The sequence below is a fragment of the Lipophrys pholis genome (assembly GCF_963383615.2).
Source record: "Lipophrys pholis genome assembly, chromosome: 19".
In the NCBI taxonomy this organism is placed as follows: Eukaryota; Metazoa; Chordata; class Actinopteri; order Blenniiformes; family Blenniidae; genus Lipophrys; species Lipophrys pholis.
In genome coordinates, this window is record NC_137647.1 from 25,293,043 (window position 1) to 25,310,348 (window position 17,306).

The 17,306-nt window shown below is 45.8% G+C and overlaps 1 protein-coding gene across 2 annotated transcripts; it reads right to left on the reverse strand.

The window, feature by feature from the left end:
• Positions 1-576: 576 nt before the first annotated feature.
• Positions 577-13,819, reverse strand: bcl2l12 (BCL2 like 12). Of its 2 annotated transcripts, none has more exons than XM_080487136.1 (8): positions 13,692-13,819; positions 7,885-8,061; positions 7,562-7,766; positions 5,253-5,478; positions 4,973-5,077; positions 4,798-4,868; positions 2,622-2,885; positions 577-2,544 (listed from the first exon to the last, which is right to left on the reverse strand). In XM_080487136.1, exons 2-8 carry the CDS (start codon positions 8,052-8,054, stop codon positions 2,506-2,508), a joined length of 1,080 nt encoding a protein of 359 aa, XP_080343262.1. In that variant the 5' UTR covers positions 8,055-8,061; positions 13,692-13,819; the 3' UTR covers positions 577-2,505. The 2 variants fall into 2 exon arrangements, with proteins under 2 accessions (XP_080343262.1, XP_080343261.1); XM_080487135.1 differs by having other exon boundaries at positions 1,700-2,544; positions 4,798-4,871.
• Between the last annotated feature and the right edge of the window lie 3,487 nt (positions 13,820-17,306).

Consider the following 17,306-nt stretch of genomic DNA (forward strand, 5'->3'; position numbering starts at 1 on the left):
AAGCCTCCTAACTCCTTTAGGAAGTCTCCTAACACCTTTACTAACTCCTTTAGAAAGCCTCCTAACTCCTTTAGGAAGCCTCCTAACTCCTTTAGGAAGTCTCCTAACACCTTTACTAACTCCTTTAGGAAGCCTCCTAACACCTTTCCTTAACCCCATGATGTCATCCAGAGGTTAAGGTAAAGTCCATAGAAGAGACAGGAGGGACATCTGGGACGTCCCCAGATTCCAGGTCAGGGGCTCCTGGGGAGGAATCTTTCAGGGAGATCACAGGTATTAGCCTAGCATGCTAGTTAACATGCTTGCAAAGTTTGTTCAATTGAGCTGATATTTGGGGGGTGACCTCACGGGGGGACCCATTAGGTCCCCCCGTGAGGTCACCCCGTTAAACTATTAGGATTGTTTCAACATATTGTTGTTGACCATACAGCTCTGTCAGTCTTTCTGCAGGTATGAAGCTACAGACATTTTGAGTAGAATGAAACTGATAAACTCTATAAAACGAGGTTCCAGTGAGATTAGAACTCAGATTCGTGCTCACCTTTAACCCACGGTGTGTTCAAGGACAAACAAAATCACAAAACACTTTTTATTCCTCATCTGATCCTTCGTCTACAGAAACATGTAAACAAGAATAAATAGCACAAGTTTTTACCCCTTCTACCATAGTGCAATTCACGGAGTCCAAACGCTCGTCACGTTCAGCACAAAGTAATTTTAAATACTGTAGAAAATACTCCTCGTTTCACTTCAGACTTCAGTAAACATTGAAAATACAGAAGGAGTTGGTGTTCAGAGCTGAACGCTGTACCACAGCTGATTCACATGAAACACAACATTTCCTCACAAAGAAAACTTCTTACAGGTGAGATTAGACCAAGCCATGGTGTGGAGAAGACGTTCTCTGCAGCTCGCCGGCTCTCAGACTTTACCGCTGCCACACCGACGCCTCCAACCGAGTCCAAGTCTTCAGGACTAAACCTGCCTGGACTTTGATCGGAGCTCCATGCAGAGCAGCCCAGAGGAAGCTGTGCTGGCACGTTGCACTTCATATCATACAAGCACATTTTATGGCTTCATGGTCCAGGTTTGTGTTGTTGCTGTGATTTCTGGCTCAGTTCTCCTTAAGCAGGTCAGAACTTCCCATCGGCACTGAGTGAGCCAAACATGTGGACTTGAAGGTGAAGTGTGTGACATTTCAGTGATAAACTACTGAGCTGCGCTGCTCCTGACTCCGTCCATTAAGAGGTTTTTCTGCAACTTTCTACCATCATTAACATCTTTGGGAATTTGCAGAGCATGAACACACAGTGCAAACAACAGAGATCAGATCCTGTAATGCAGGGGTTCTCCATCCTGGTCCTGGAGGGCCGCTGGCCTGCAGGTCTTAGGTTCCTCCCAGTTGCAACACGCCTGAATGCAATCAGGCCTCGTTACTTGGCCTTTTCACAAGCTGGACGATGACATGAACATCAGATCAAGGTGTGCTGAAGCAGGAGAAGCTGAAGCTGGGAGAGCTAGAACATGCAGGACCCCGGTCCTCCAGGACCAGGATGGAGAACCCCCGCTGTAATGCCACTCTGTACCACACGGCGGTCAAACATCAGGCCCGTGGGATTACTTTCACTTGTGTCATTTTTGATAGATAGTTCCAGACTTATTTGGATCAGGCTTTAGTTGGAGTAGCATTCATAAAGACTAACTTACGGCATGCTAAGTAGCATTAGCATATTGAGACGGTATGCTCATAAAAACTGAATTTGAAAGACAAAATGTGTTTTGATGGAATTCAAACATCATGTATTGGTTCATGTATGCATTAATCTAAAGGGACAATTTGGACTCGCCAGTTGGATTTCAACACTGGAGGACCTGAGTGAGAACACTAATGAAGAGAACCCTTATAACAGACTGGTGACCACACGGACTCGCCCCCACTCCAAGTGCAAAGTAGGATGACTTCAATCCCACCAAGTGTACGTCCTCTCCAGCTGCTAACTCTCAGGTTCCAACGCAAATCAAACACATCTCACCTCCATGTGGATTCAAAGGTACTGGCACTCCAGTTTAAATGGAAAATGTTACAAAAGTAGTGGGGAAAAAATGAGGTGAACAAGCTGCCTGCTTCTCTGTTGGACCAGACAGTGAATGTCCACGGGCTCGTCTGTCCTGTTGATTAGAAGTCATAAAGCGCTTCCATTTCAGACACTCAGACACCTGAAACAAGTAGATTCAGTCCAGTTTGAGGATAAAAGCTTATCTAAGGCCTGTTTACACAACAAACATCCATCCAAACCTTTCCTGTTTTTTAACGTTTAAACTTGGGGATGATGTCGTGTGAACAGGGCTTATATGTCGCCGGCTCCAACTCTCAGTTTGATTGACTGAACTTCCTCTTCTTCATCTGACAGTCTCAGTTTGGACGAGACTGTCAGATTCCGCTCCTCTCTTCTTCTTCTTGTGTCGATTCAAGGTTCAGTGTTGGAAAGTAGAAGCACCCTGAAGTCAGTCGTACTCCACCGGCTCCTCCAGCACTGCGTTCTCCTGTGGATCAGAGGAAACTCTTCAGACTTGATTCAACAGCACATGAACTCCACCTGTATGAGGACGAAGCAGCTCACCCATCCCCCGTTGCGTTTGAGCCACGGTGCAAAGTTCTCCATGTAGCACTCGGCGTAGCCTTGCATACGCTGTGTTCCCGTAGCCGTCACGATGCGCCGCGACACCTCCATGGAGACGGCCATTCGCCGCAGGGTGGGGCTGGCTGCCGGCGGCAGGGCCGGGACCTCCAGCCCCTGACTGCTGCTGAACGCGTCGAGAAGTCTGGCGAAGGACGAGTATGAGAGGCGAGCCAGGCTGGTTCGCAGGAAGGGGTCGGACTGGATCTGGGAGAAAACTCAGATGTTCAGAGAACATCTCACTCTGGTTATTAGAGTTGTGTAAATCTCATAGGAGGTAAAGACTCAGGGCGGGCCGATGACTTCTGGGGGGTCCGGCTGGGGAACTGGGTGGGTGCTTCATGAAGTGGAAATATGTTGGACAACCAGAATGATGACGCCCATAAAGTCAAAGAATTTGGTATTTTGACCAGTTTCATGACCGCGTATCGAGCTCTTAATTCAAAAACTGCAGAACTAAACGTGATATTTGTTGGTACATTGAAATGAATTGTGAATATCATGCTGGTCATCTCCTGCCATGTAGGCTGGATTATTGCATCTGCCAAGGACATACTAACATCATTGGCGTATGTTTATGTTTGTATGTCTGTTAGCAAGATTACGTCAAAACTACTGCACAGATTTTGTTGAAATCTTCACCACAGACAGATATTAGGCCCTGGAAGATTCTATTACATGTTGGAGGTGATTCGGATCCAGATTCTGGATCAGGATTAGGGCTGAACAATTAATTACATTTGCGATAATATCGCGATATGATAAAACGGGATTTTCTAATCACAAGGGCTGCGATTTGACTGCTCACGTGATCTGGTCACGTGATGACTTGCGCGTGTCATCTGCCCACCTTGCCCGAACGGGCTCGTGGTTTTTAGGGATGGAGCCGATCCGATCCGGGATCGGGTTCCGATATCAACGTAATTCACGGATCAGAGGTTCCTGATCCATGATCCTGGTCTGATCCATGATCCTGGTCTGCTTCATGGTGCTGAAATGATCCCCAGTGTTTCCCTGCTGCTGCTCTGCTCGCTGGCTGCAAACTGTGGACTGGATTTCCTGAAGGGAGGCGGGTCTCAATGAGACCAGGAGGAATGAGTCAGCAAATCCAGTCCACAGTTTGCAGCCAGCGAGCAGGCTAGGGAAGTAGCACTGTGCTATCCAACTTTTCATGGCAACTTGTTGCTGTTTGGACGGATTTTAGTCTCACAACACCACAAACATTCAGCGAGGAGGTTGCTTTGTCAACAGACGTTAGCGTTTTAACGCTGTAGCAGGCGATTCACACCTCCTTGAAGCTGCGTCCTACTCCACGCTAAACTCCCTGAAAATAGTCCCAATCATTTGTGTTGTTCGAGCTGGAAGCACTGCTGTTGCTGCTGCCTTGCTAAATAATTTCCCCAAGGATTAATAAAGTGATTCTGAGGTTCTGAAGATAGAACTAGTTTATTATGAGATGATGACGTCACGCAGACCCCCACATTGTTCAAATGGAACAAAAATAGTTTGATCCTTAATGTCCAGCGCAGCATTAGTATAGTGACCCAGCCTGGTTCAGGGCTTTGATCAGCACAATGGACAAGCAGTTGGCTTGTTGTGGTAAACGCTACAAGACTGCTAGTAACAGTACTTAGTAAGTTTACTACTGTAATTGAAGTAGAAGATAAATAAACTGTCTTTCATATTAATACATGCTTCATTTGACTTTATCTTAACATAAGCCTCGCCTATAAGAACAATTTATGTATAATAAATCTGATATTCTTTATTATAATACACATTGATTTATTACTTATGTTTGTTGAGAAATACATGGGAAGAGGACATTGGAAAAAATAATCACATATTAAATCGCAATATTGAGGAAAGAAATCGCAATTAGATTATTTTCCAAAATTGTTCAGCCCTAATCAGGATTTCATTTTATAGGCTTTTAAGATTACTACAAAAATACATGACAGATTTTCACCAAGTTTTGGCAGACATCAGAAATCCCTGATTGCTCTTGTTCAAACTGCTCGAGCAATGTTGCTTATAATTGATTGATCTAAAGTCCTCAGTAAAAATGTAAACTGAAAACTCAATAAAGAATCAAAGGTCAGGATGAAGCAGTTCCTACCTTGTTGTTGATGGCGTCTCCCTCCAGAGAGAGCACCTGAACCAGCTGCTGCACCACGGTCTCATGATCCCCTGCTTCAGAAGACAGAAGAACAACATGAGCCTGAACCTCACTGTGGATGTAACGTGTGTGTGTGTGTGTGTGTGTGTGTGTGTGTGTGTGTGTGTGTGTTTACCTGGCGATGGCTGTGGTGATGGACTCAGTCTCTTCAGACTGGTGGACTTCTGGGCAATCTTCTCCAGCTTCTCTGCCACCTCGTTGTAGAACTCTAGAGGATGATCTGCAGACGGAGGAGGACTCAGAGTCAAAGCTTCGTTCAGACCGTTGAGGAGCTTCTTGGTACAAGCAGTATCACATCTTAGCAAGGAGATTGACTGATAGTTTAATTCTCGAGGGCAGCTGAAAAAGCCTACTGATTCCAGTTAAAGGCGGTTTGAAGAGAGCGCAGAGCTTACTGGGAGAGAGGGCCGGCTGTATGCTCTCCATCTCTTTGTTGATCTGCAGTGTGGATGGCCTCTGAGGAACAGACCCATGATCCTTCTTCTCCTTCTCCTTTTCTTTCTCTAGCCTCAATTTGAAGATTTTAGAAATCCTTTTTTTAAACTTCTGACTGCGCTTCTTCTGCTGCTTCTTGTCACTCTCGTCATCTTCTGATGTGGACGAAGGCGATTTCAGGTCGTCCTGTGGAAAAAAAAAACTTCCAGCAGGGTCTTTCTGTGTGGAGTTTGCACGTTCTACCTGTGTGTGCCTGGGTTTCCTCCGAGTGCTGCCGTTCCCTCCACAGTCCAAAACACATGCATGTGAGGTTAACTGGTGATCCTGGGATGTCCACGGCAGTGAATGTGAGTGAGTGAGGTTGTCTGTCTCTCTGTGTCTGTCCTGAGATGGACTGGTGACCTGTCCAGGAGGACCGGTCCTCACCTGTCCTCACCTGCCCAGGTGTGACCTTCACCCATGATTAGCTGGGATTAGTTCCTGTTCCCCTCAACCTTCAACCTTCAACCCGTAGAGAAGATGGATCAAAGATACAGCAGAACCTCTGACGAGCAGCCCGGTAAGAGCAGACACCCGGTATGGAGCGGGCCAATCACGTGCACCAACATGTATTTAACTGTTAACGCACTTTATTGACAAACAATCTGCCAAACCAGGACAACAGACAGGTTTTCCTGGGAAATTTCAAGCTGAGCGACACTAAAATGGTTAAAAAAACCTGGTCTGGACCTGAATATCTTAATATTCAGTCGTTGTGGTGTCTGGATATTAATGTTGAGATGTAAATAGTCGCTGCCTTGCCACAGCGCCGTGCTGTTGTGACTCCTCTCAACTTAACTTTTACTTTTACTTTAATACACCAGGAGTCAAACATCAGGCCCGTGGACCAAAACCGGACGGTTTGGATTGTTCAATATCAATCGGTCCAACAATTTGTCCTTGTGACCTCCGGAGAGAGTAAAGTGTCTTCAGGGACACTTGCCCTTGGATTTTAGGCTGTCCCTACATCAGAAGCTTTACTGTACTGAATGCTGAGCTTGAAAAAAAAAACTGGTTCAAACTGAAATGAGGTTCATTTAAATATCACACTAATTTCCTAGTGAGCTTCTGACTTCTGGGATCGTCCATCTCCTGGATTAGGCTCTGACACAGGGCTGGGCCATCCTGGTCCTGCACGGTTTCAAGGTTTCCTCAGGTCAACATACCTGATTGTAGTGATTGGCTGGCTATCAGGCTTTCAGCAGAGCTTCATCATCATACAGTCTTTACATTCAGGTGTTGGAGTTGGGGAACATTGAAAATATGCAGGACTGCAGCCCTCAAGGACCAGGAATGCACCCCCCTCGCAGTTTTTTTTGTTTCAGTGGACCATTGAGCCAAACTGTAACAAAACAGTGACACAAGCTACCTAAACCCACTGCGATGTTTGTGCCAGGGCAGAACAGGGTGGGATGGATCTTCGATCGGCTCCACTGACAAAGGTTGTGGATGGTAAAGAAAAAAACGTAACCACTGAGGAACGGGTCTGTGAGGAGGAGCTACAACGCAGCCGTCTGCTGGTTGGTCAGTAACGATTGTCCCTCTCGACTTTCCCGCAATATTGAAATATTTCATCGGCTGTAAACCCTCCGTTGTTGTTTACATACGGCGCTTTGCGCTCACTGGTTGTTTTCTGAACTGGTTTATTGAAATGTGATGCGACACTGCCCCCTGGTGTTCCGATGAGGTGCAGACACTCCTCTCAGTAACAGGAGGGGTGAAGCTTCAGCAGGAGCTGGACGCTGCTGTTTACAAGGAGAAAGATTTCACAGTGTCACGGAAAACGGAGGCTCATGGCTTTACTGGGACGGATGCCTGAGCTGTGGCCGGCCGACGACTGTTGCATAATGACAAAACATTCCTGCGTCGTTCACAACCCCGCCTACATTTTAACTATACTCTCTGTGGTGGGACCGGCAACAGAGTTGAGTCTGGCTGCACTTTGCCACTCCTCCCATCCCGTCCCGCCCCACCCCACACCGCCCCGCCCCGCCCCGCCCCGCCCCACCACGCCCCACCACGCCCCGCCCCGTCCAGCGACGCTCTGCATTTGGACTTGTTCAATCAAAGTCTGCAGCAGTCGTAGACGACTTCCTCTCCAGAGACTCGTTGTGTTCACTTGAGGGTGCACATCCCATTGCATCTCAGTTAAATAACATTAAAACCTCTAAAACCATAATAAAAGATAAAAAAGACCACATGAAGACGTCTCCATCTTTCAGTTACTTACTTCTGATTGGTCCCTGAGGTGTGATGGCTTCACCTTGCCCTCTCTGTCCAATGAGCCTTTGGGGTCTTTGGCGGGGCGTCGCGAGTTGTTACGAAGAGGAAGCTGCTTTATCAGGTCTTTAAATCCCATCTTCTTCTCATCTGCTGAGCTCACATCTTCAGGGGGCGATTCCCTCTGGTCCAGAGCTTTGGGCTGAGGCTTGGCACTAGAAAACCAATGAGATTCACTTCTACCTCAGTCATAATCAAAGTGTGCTCTGGAATAATTCTTATTTAGGAACAACAAGACAAAAGGAGGAGAAGCTGGAGGAAATGCCGGGTCACCTGTACTTGCTGTGGTCGTTGTAGGCTCCGCCCACCCTGCCGGGCCGGTCCTGCAGGGGGATGGACACGGTCCGATGGAGGAAAGCTTGCAGGACGAGATGAGTCTCAGCCTTGAACTCCATCAGCGAGATGGAGGAGACGGAGGAGACGGAGGAGCGGTCTGCAGACATCTCAAACCTAAGAAGGTGACAGAAGGCGTTTACAACCTTTAAACCCTGAACCAATCAAGCAGAACCCATCAGTTCATTGATCCTGTGCACCAGTTCAGGGATGGAGGACAGAGAGTTCAACACTGATCTCTCTCTAAAACAAAACTGAGCTAAAGGAAGTTAAACCTGAGGCCATTTACTGGACAATGGCATTGTGAGAAGACTTAAGGCTGATTCACCCTCCATAAGAACAAGAAGACATTTCGGCAGTCCGGGGTCCTGCCGAACAAAATGATGTGCCAAAACATTTTTTTGGCAGGTGGCTGACGTCACTCACAAACTTTCTTGTTGTTATGGCTTCTAAAAGGGAGAATGCAGGAGCCTTTAGAAACAACCTGTCTCCATGTCAGCAGGGAAAACATGTCTGAATGCAGAGTACCTCAGCATGCTAATGGCTGCAGGCAATAAGCCATTCGGCATCTATGCAGGTAAAGTGACACCAACAACAGACACATTTCTTACACCCAGTGTACTGATTACACAAGCACACAAACAGAGGCCTGAAATGCAGACGACTGTTTTCACAGCCATCTTCATGACAACGTTGTCCTCCAAACAAGATCTGAGGCCCTGTTTACAAGGTTTAAAGTGAAAAATAATCTTGAGCCTGAACTTTCTTGCTTTGGAGTGGGGGTACAATCTAGCTAAGTAGTAAGAAATGAAGCTATCTGCCTTTACAAACTAGGGATGGGGCCAATCCGATCCACAATCAGTATCAGGTTACTATTCCAACGTACGTCACGGATCAGAAATCTCGGATCCAATCTGCGGAGACTTCCGATCAATGAAGCCTCGTCTGTGCTTCATGTTACTAAAATGACTCCACAGTGTTTACCTGCTGCTGCTCTGCTCGCTGGCTGCAAACTGTGGACTGGATTTCCTGAAGGGAGGCGGGTCTCAATGAGACCAGGAGGAATGAGGCAGGAAATCCATTCCACAGTTTGCAGCCAGCGAGCAGGCTAGGGAAGTAGCACTGTGCTATCCAACTTTTCATGGCAACATGTTGCTGATTGGACGCATTTTACACTCAAAATATCACAAAGCAACGCAGCAACGTGGATGTTAGCAAAGCAACACAGCAACATGGATGTTAGCAAAGCCGTAGTCCAGCAGGGCGGCGCTCTGCAGCCAGACCTCAGCGTTTTCAAACTCCAGCTCTCGGAGGAGAACAGCTCTGACATCAGAACAATGAGCAGCAGCTCCTCCAGGCTGTCAGCAGGAGATTCACACCTAACCCTTCCTTTTCTGACCTGATACTAACCTCAAGTTGTCTTTAGAGAGAATACATGTATACATTAGTACATTTCATACTTTACTGTAGAGAAGAGTTTATTACAGCCTCATATATAATCAACAATAATGATAATAATAATATCTAAGCAGACAAGAGCTCTGGTATCGGAAAATAGTATCTGTATCGGCAGATATACAAATTCAGGTATCGGGATAGGAAGTGGAAAAAGCGTGGAGTAGGGCATGTCTATCACAAACTCAGTCTACAGACTATAGTAATACCCAAAAAGGTTAGGAGGTCATGGTAGGGTCTCCATCTGACTCCAACATGATGCAATATATTGTTTATCACTCAATCAGTAAAAGATAGGGGAAAAGGACCTTGATTCACTTTTTAACAATATGTGCACCATTTGCATTATTCATGTCAAAGTACAACTATGTAAACTGTTACATTGCATTAAAATATAAATTATAAATATAGTTTATAGCTGCAAAGTTCAGTTCTAATAACAAAAAACATCAACAAGCTCTAAGAACTGGTGACTTAAATAGAAAATAAATAAATGAAGTTCAGTACAATTAAGAAAAAACACTTACAGTTTTAAAAGAGAGCAAGATGACTCTAGTTTTTTCTTTCCAATTCTTCTTTGACTCAGTTTGGAGTCCTCAGAACTCCTTTATAAAACAAGGGAGAGGCAGCTGAGGCTTTAGCTGTGCCACGAAAGAGAGAAAAGATGGAGGCTGGTGCAGAGGAGACTCATACTCTAAGTACTAAAAAGGACCAAAGGGAAAGTAAAACAATCACAAGCACTACTACAACTCGCAACTGGTTGATCTGGTCCGTCCACATTCCGTTTTCACAAAGCTGATCTGTGTCAGTGATTCCACACATACCTGAGATTAACAACACCTTCAGTCAGAAGTGAAGGCCTGAAAGAAGCTGCTCGAGGAGCATCCAGCATCCATTACGTACCAACGTTTGACTGCAGTCCCAGAAAGGGTAAAGGTCATAGCACAGGAGGTTCACCTCCCCATAGTCCTCTGGCTGTCTTATGGTAAAGCTTCATTATTTGTTTTAATGTATTTATTTAATTTCTTTTAAAGCTTTCTTATGTCTTTTTCAAGCTTTTCTGTGTTTCTTTAATTCGTTGTGAAGCACTGTGAATTGCCCTGTGTTTTAATGGTGCTCTACAAATAAATTTGCTTTGCCTTGCCTGGTCTTACAGCCTCCATATCGTGGGACAGAAAAGAAGGAGTGTTTCCTCTCGGATTGTTTTCAGCAGCGGGGCAGGCTGTGTGTGTGTGTGTGTGTGTGTGTGTGTGTGTGTGTGTGTGTGTGTGTGTGTGTGTGTGTGTGTGTGTGTGTGTGTGTGTGTGTGTGTGTGTGTGTGTGTGTGTGTGTGTGTGTGTGTGTGTGTGTGTGTGTCTATATATAGTTTGGAAACATTATTTCAGTCAATTATTTCTCCCCTTTAACAATACTACTTGGTTTGGTTATATATACAGTTGGAAAGCCTGATTAGTCACGTTTACGAGGTATAACTTGAAATGATCGTGCTTTTATAGAAGGAGCAACACAGCAAAATGTCTGAGCAAGAGTAGTCACTCTTGTTTTGAGCTTCAAGTGTGTGTCAGTCACTGTGTGTGTGTGTGTGTGTGTGTGTGTGTGTGTGTGTGTGTGTGTGTGTGTGTGTGTGCTCCCAGGGGTGCGGCGGACTTCGCCACTGGGGTTGGGGGGGCTCATTGCCCGCTCGGCCCGGGGGCCCTACTCTGGCCGGTCTCAGCTTGGCGGCTTGGGTCGGGGCCTGGGGCCCTGTGCCCTTTATCCTTCTCTTGTGGGCTCCTCTTGCCTGGGGGGGATTCCTCTCTGCATTCTCTATCTGGTGCTTTCTGGGCGGGGGCGTGGCTCTCTGGGGTGGTTCGCTGGGGCCTCCCCGGGCCTGGGGGGCTGCCCGCTGCCGGGGTGACGGTGTCCGGACCCGATGGCCTCGGACCCCGGGGTGTCGCTACGGGTCCCCCCACAACAGTTCCGGCCACACCCAGTGGATACACACACACACACACACACACACACACACACACTTCCACTCCTCATGAGATGTGTCACTGATGTCACTTGTTCTCTGTCATCATTTGCTGAAACTCTAAAAATCATGTTCCTCTTTTGTTGTCACCTCTTTGTTAATTCATGTTCCTGCTTCACGTTACTGTCTAGATAGAGCTGCTCAGGCTGGTTAATCTAGGAAATCATCTTACTGTCTAGATAGAGCTGCTCAGGCTGGTTAATCTAGGAAATCATCTTACTGTCTAGATAGAGCTGCTCAGGCTGGTTAATCTAGGAAATCATCTTACTGTCTAGATAGAGCTGCTCAGGCTGGTTAATCTAGGAAATCATCTTACTGTCTAGATAGAGCTGCTCAGGCTGGTTAATCTAGGAAATCATCTTACTGTCTAGATAGAGCTGCTCAGGCTGGTTAATCTAAGAAATCATTTTACTGTCTAGATAGAGCTGCTCAGGCTGGTTAATCTAAGAAATCATCTTACTGTCTAGATAGAGCTGCTCAGGCTGGTTAATCTAGGAAATCATCTTACTGTCTAGATAGAGCTGCTCAGGCTGGTTAATCTAAGAAATCATCTTACTGTCTAGATAGAGCTGCTCAGGCTGGTTTAATCTAATAACAGTTGGAAAGTATTTGGATCAGTGTGATAAAGGGTATTGTATGTTATCCCCCCTCAACTTCTCTTCTCTTCTCTTCTCTTCTCTCCTCTCTCTCTTTGAGCGTTCCCCCCCTCTCTCTGTCCAGCAGCCATACCAACTCCTAATAAAGCAGCAGCAGGAGGAGACTCCAGGTCTCTTCCTGTTCAAGAACAAAACCTGTTCTGACTCCAGAAGGTTCTAGATCACATCATGTTGTTTGGTCAAGCTGCCCAACAGGACAAGGGGAAGAAAAAAAAAAGAAAATCAAAAAAGGGAAATCAGATGGTTTCCGGTTTCCCGATATGTGTTTCTTAAACAAAATTCGGGAAATAAAATACGACCGTAATTGTTGATTTCAGGTTTGATTGATTGAAACCCGGAAGTCGAGCGTCGTCACCTTGAGATTGAGTCTCCTGCTCTACCAACCGAGCTGGCCGGGGACCGATTGTACTGAGATTATAATATTTACACGTTCTAACAAACCAATGATACAGTTTAGTATTTTGGTTAATGGTTCATAATATAATAGAAAATGTACTTTTAGTGTTGTTCTTCTTGATAGTATTACTATTAACTACCTGAGGCAGCTCTGTAGGCAGTCGTGTGTCATTGTCATCATCTTACTGATTTATGTGTTTTACACTTTACGTTCTATTTAGAAGAAAATGTGAGGAGCAAAGAATGTAAACTCAATGGAAACCCCTAGTGTATGTTGTTTTTTTTAAATATCTCTTTTTGTCTGTGTTCTCAGTTTTATCTTGTGGTTGTTTAGTCGATGTGTGTGTGTGTCTTTTATGTTGGATTGTCAAAGTTATTATCATTGTTATCAATGTTTGTTAAAGTTTAATAAAAAAATTTAAAACAAAACAAAACTTGAAGCAAGGGCCTGAATCCAAACCATTGAGAGGCAGACGAGGGGGAGCATCTTCATAAAGTTAGAAACGACTTTGCTGGTTTAATTCTCACACAGACTTCAGTTATTCAGTTATTCATGAATTATTTGGCTGAAAGGTGAAATCTGGTTCAGACAACATCCAATCACCTTCTGAGAAGATTCATGTACTACTAACTAGCCAAAGTCAAAGAAAGTTTACGTAAATCACTTTTAACTTTATTCTTCATTCTTCATTCTTACAACTAAACTACTTTTGAATGCCTGATGACGTCATGTAGAGGTGACGCTAACCCCCCCCCCCCCCCCCCCCCCCCCCTCCAGTTTTGGTCGTCCTCCCACAGAAACTCATCACTTTCTGCTTATTCTGAAGATATCTGGTGGATGTGTGTGACTGGAGGCTGAGAGCGGGTCCCTGGGAGGACTCTCCTGGACTCTCCCGGACTCTCCCGGACTCAGCGCCTCAGACTGGGACGGACGATTCGACACCAGCCGGGACGTCCGAAGAGCTCCGTCCGACCAGGAAACACTCCTCTGGGGAGGGTTTCTCCAGGAAACACCGACACCTGGGCACACCTGGGACTGCCTGGGACCACCTGGGACACCTGGAACTACCTTGGGCTACCTGGGACACCTGGATCCACCTGGGCAGAGCCAGACCTCGCGGGACACAGTCACACTAACAAAGCGCCGCACGAGACCCTCCGACTCCCCAAACCACCACAACCCGCTGTTAAACCTCCAGAACGGACTGAACCGGGTAGAAACTGACCTGGGGGCCCCGCGGAGGCGGTGGGTCTGACGTCCAATTGATTAGAAGCCGCTGGTCCGGATTTAAAGCACTTTCTCTGCTTCTTCTTCACTTTCGGTCCGTAGAACCCGAGCTGAGATTTGACCGGCGGGGTTGCCAGATATGAGCCGCAGTTTCAAGCACAAACAGCATAAAGCACAAAGCAGGGCCACAACCAATTTTATAAAGAAAGTAAAGGTTTTTTACTTTCATTATATTTATATGTATATACACTGGATCAATACACAACATGTTATTGTTGAATATACCACTACTAACTACTAGTATTACTAATTACTACTAACCACTACTGACTACTACAAGCCACTACTAACTAATACTATGACTAACTACTCCTAAATAATACTCATTACTACTAACTAATACGTATTACTACTAACCAATACTAATTACTACTATTAATAATTACTACTAACTAATATTAACTATGACTAACCACTGCTAACTACCAGTAATAACTACTGACTACTACTAACTACTAATAATTACTACTCACCACTACTCGCTAATACTAACCACAACTAGCCACTACGAACCTGATCAACATATCCAGGATCTCTGTTTCCTGGTTGATCCAGACACTCATGATCCTGTTACCCGTTACTACCAAGCAGGTTATCAACTCACTGGTTCAGCCCAGACCTACATGTGAGCGTTTACATGAAAGGGGCGGGGCTTGCAGCGTCTGACCAATCACACAGGGAGAAACAGTTTCCAGATTACTGAAGGAGAAATTATTCTGTGACCATATGAATAATTCAAACACGTCCAGCAGCTAAAAGCAACACTGCTGCTGCAGCCTAAGCCAGAACCTTCCTGACTAGTTAATGCTGACTTCATGAGATTAAAACAGAATAATTCATCTGCAATATAAACAGACGGCACTTTGATCACTCAGTTTCACTTTATTCCAGTAGAAGCGTGTCGGGCAGAGCTTCCTCACTGCTCTTCTTGTACTTTATATCTTACATCCAGTCGTTTTGAGGCGGAGTTTCCTCCGTGTGAGTGTGTTTCCTGTTGGAATATTAATTCATCGCCGTGACGACAGGAGACGTTCTGCTTCCATTAATTCCTGTTTCTGCAGTTCTGATCATGAACCTCATTATTCCAGATTAACCCTCGTGGAGATAAACAGACCTGGAACAAGTCAAGAATAAAAACATCCTTCAAAGCCTCAGTGACCAGTACTGACGAGACCATGACATCCCCAGAGTGACCATAACGTACGTACGTACGTACGTACGGACGTCCGTCCGTCCGTCTATATCAGGGGTCTCAAACTCAATGTACCCGGGGGCCGCTGGAGGCAGAGTCTGGGTGAGGCTGGGTGAGTCTGGGTGAGGCTGGGTGAGTCTGGGTGAGTCTGGGTGACGCTGGGTGAGGCTGGGTGAGTCTGGGTGAGTCTGGGTGAGTCTGGGTGACGCTGGGTGAGTCTGGGTGAGGCTGGGTGAGTCTGGGTGAGTCTGGGTGAGGCTGGGTGAGGCTGGGTGAGGCTGGGTGAGTCTGGGTGACGCTGGGTGAGGCTGGGTGAGGCTGGGTGAGTCTGGGTGAGTCTGGGTGACGCTGGGTGAGGCTGGGTGAGTCTGGGTGACGCTGGGTGAGGCTGGGTGAGTCTGGGTGAGTCTGGGTGAGGCTGGGTGAGGCTGGGTGAGGCTGGGTGAGTCTGGGTGACGCTGGGTGAGGCTGGGTGAGGCTGGGTGAGTCTGGGTGAGGCTGGGTGAGTCTGGGTGAGGCTGGGTGAGGCTGGGTGAGGCTGGGGGCATCAGGGATTCCACAAAAAAAGTTGTGCAAAAAAACCCTCAAATGTCATTATGAAGAGTTTTAATGATTTCTACTGAACACGAATGGAACATTGAATGAAGATCATGAACGGTTCTTCTGAACATGATTTCTCTTGCCTACTCTTCTTCTCACATATCTGAGCCACATGTGGCTTGAGAGAAGAAGCAGTTGAGACCCTCATAATGTCTAGAACAGGGTCTGCAAACCCCAGTTTTTTGGTCCCTCGAGCTGTGAACCATCAACTCTCAATTAATACTTATATTTGTGGAAGTCTACTTTCATGATCTATGTATAGTGGAATATGGAACAACAACTCTCATGATCTTTAAACTGTCAAGCAAAGTAAAATAAACACAAGTATTAGCTCTCTTTAAGAGTTTTTTTCTCTTATCTGTTTTTAATGTGAAGCACTTTGTGACTACGTGTCTGTATAAAACACTATAGAAATATAATTTACTTACTTTTTCTCTAGTGAAACGTGTGGATGGTATAAGCTTTCACTTTGACACTCACTAACTACCAAGAGCACCACAGCAGGACGACACCTCAGACAAAACCCTCTTCACTCCTGGTTTCTAACCCACAACCAAACTAAACTAGATGAATTAACTAACTACATGAACAAAGCAACAAAAACACAACACAACACAATCATTACCAACGCTACAAACCTAAAATAACCCCAACAACAGCTAAAATGTGACGTACAGAAACTCCCATGATGCACTGCGGCGATCCGCTCCGTGATCGCTGCAGTGCATCATGGGAGTTTCTGTCCGTCGTGTTTTAGATGTAATTATTGGGGCTTATATTAGGTTTGTTTGCAGATTGGTGGAAAAGATGTACTTAGCGAGTCAATTCCCAATGTTGTCCACCGTAAGAGCAAAACTATTGTCCACTGAACTTATACTACTTGCAAAAGATGTGTTATGTCCCGTGCTTCCAGCCAACAAACCTTTAAAGTACATGAACTTACTCAAGTAAGGAAACACAACGTCACAACGTTTACTCTCACTTCGTGCGTTGGAGGTCCACTTCGGGCAATCGGGGGCCGCAATGACGTTATACTTTCACAGCAAGGTGCGGGCCACAAAATATCGTCTCGCGGGCCGCAAATGGCCCGCGGGCCGCAAGTTTGAGACCCCTGATCTATATACATGTTTTGCACATCTTTACATACTAATTCAGCACAATATCATCAAAACATTCAATATCTTCTACATTATCTATAATTGCTGCCATGAAATCATTGCAATGATCGATCATATGAACTACACCTCATATGATGTTAATTTGTTTGTACTGTTAGATTTACCATCTCAGGTAACAGTGTTCTTTCTCTTGCCCCATATGTACAGTGAGTGGAGGCATGTAATTAGGTTTTCTTTACTTTGTGTCACTATGAGCCATTCGCTCATAGAAACGGAATTTTATCAAATCATCAATTGTGATGCCTTAAGGGCGATCCAGACATCGCCCCAAAGCAAGAGTGCAGATGGGAGGGTGAGATCTGTCACCTGACATCCCACTCTCTCACCTGCATGCTTGCCTTGTGGTGAAATCCCCACGGTCTTCACGCACGTCCATCACTGGAGGCTCCATACTCCATACCTCCATACTTCCTGAACTCTACACAGCTTCTTTATGTCCTGTCTTCTGCTTACTGGACAAACTGACCTCACGAGTGACGACAACAATGGTCAGACACACCTGGATTAATCCGTTGGTCCAGAAACAGAAGACAGGAAATACAGAGTGGTGGGTTCAGGAAGTAGTGGAGCTGTGTGTAAAGCC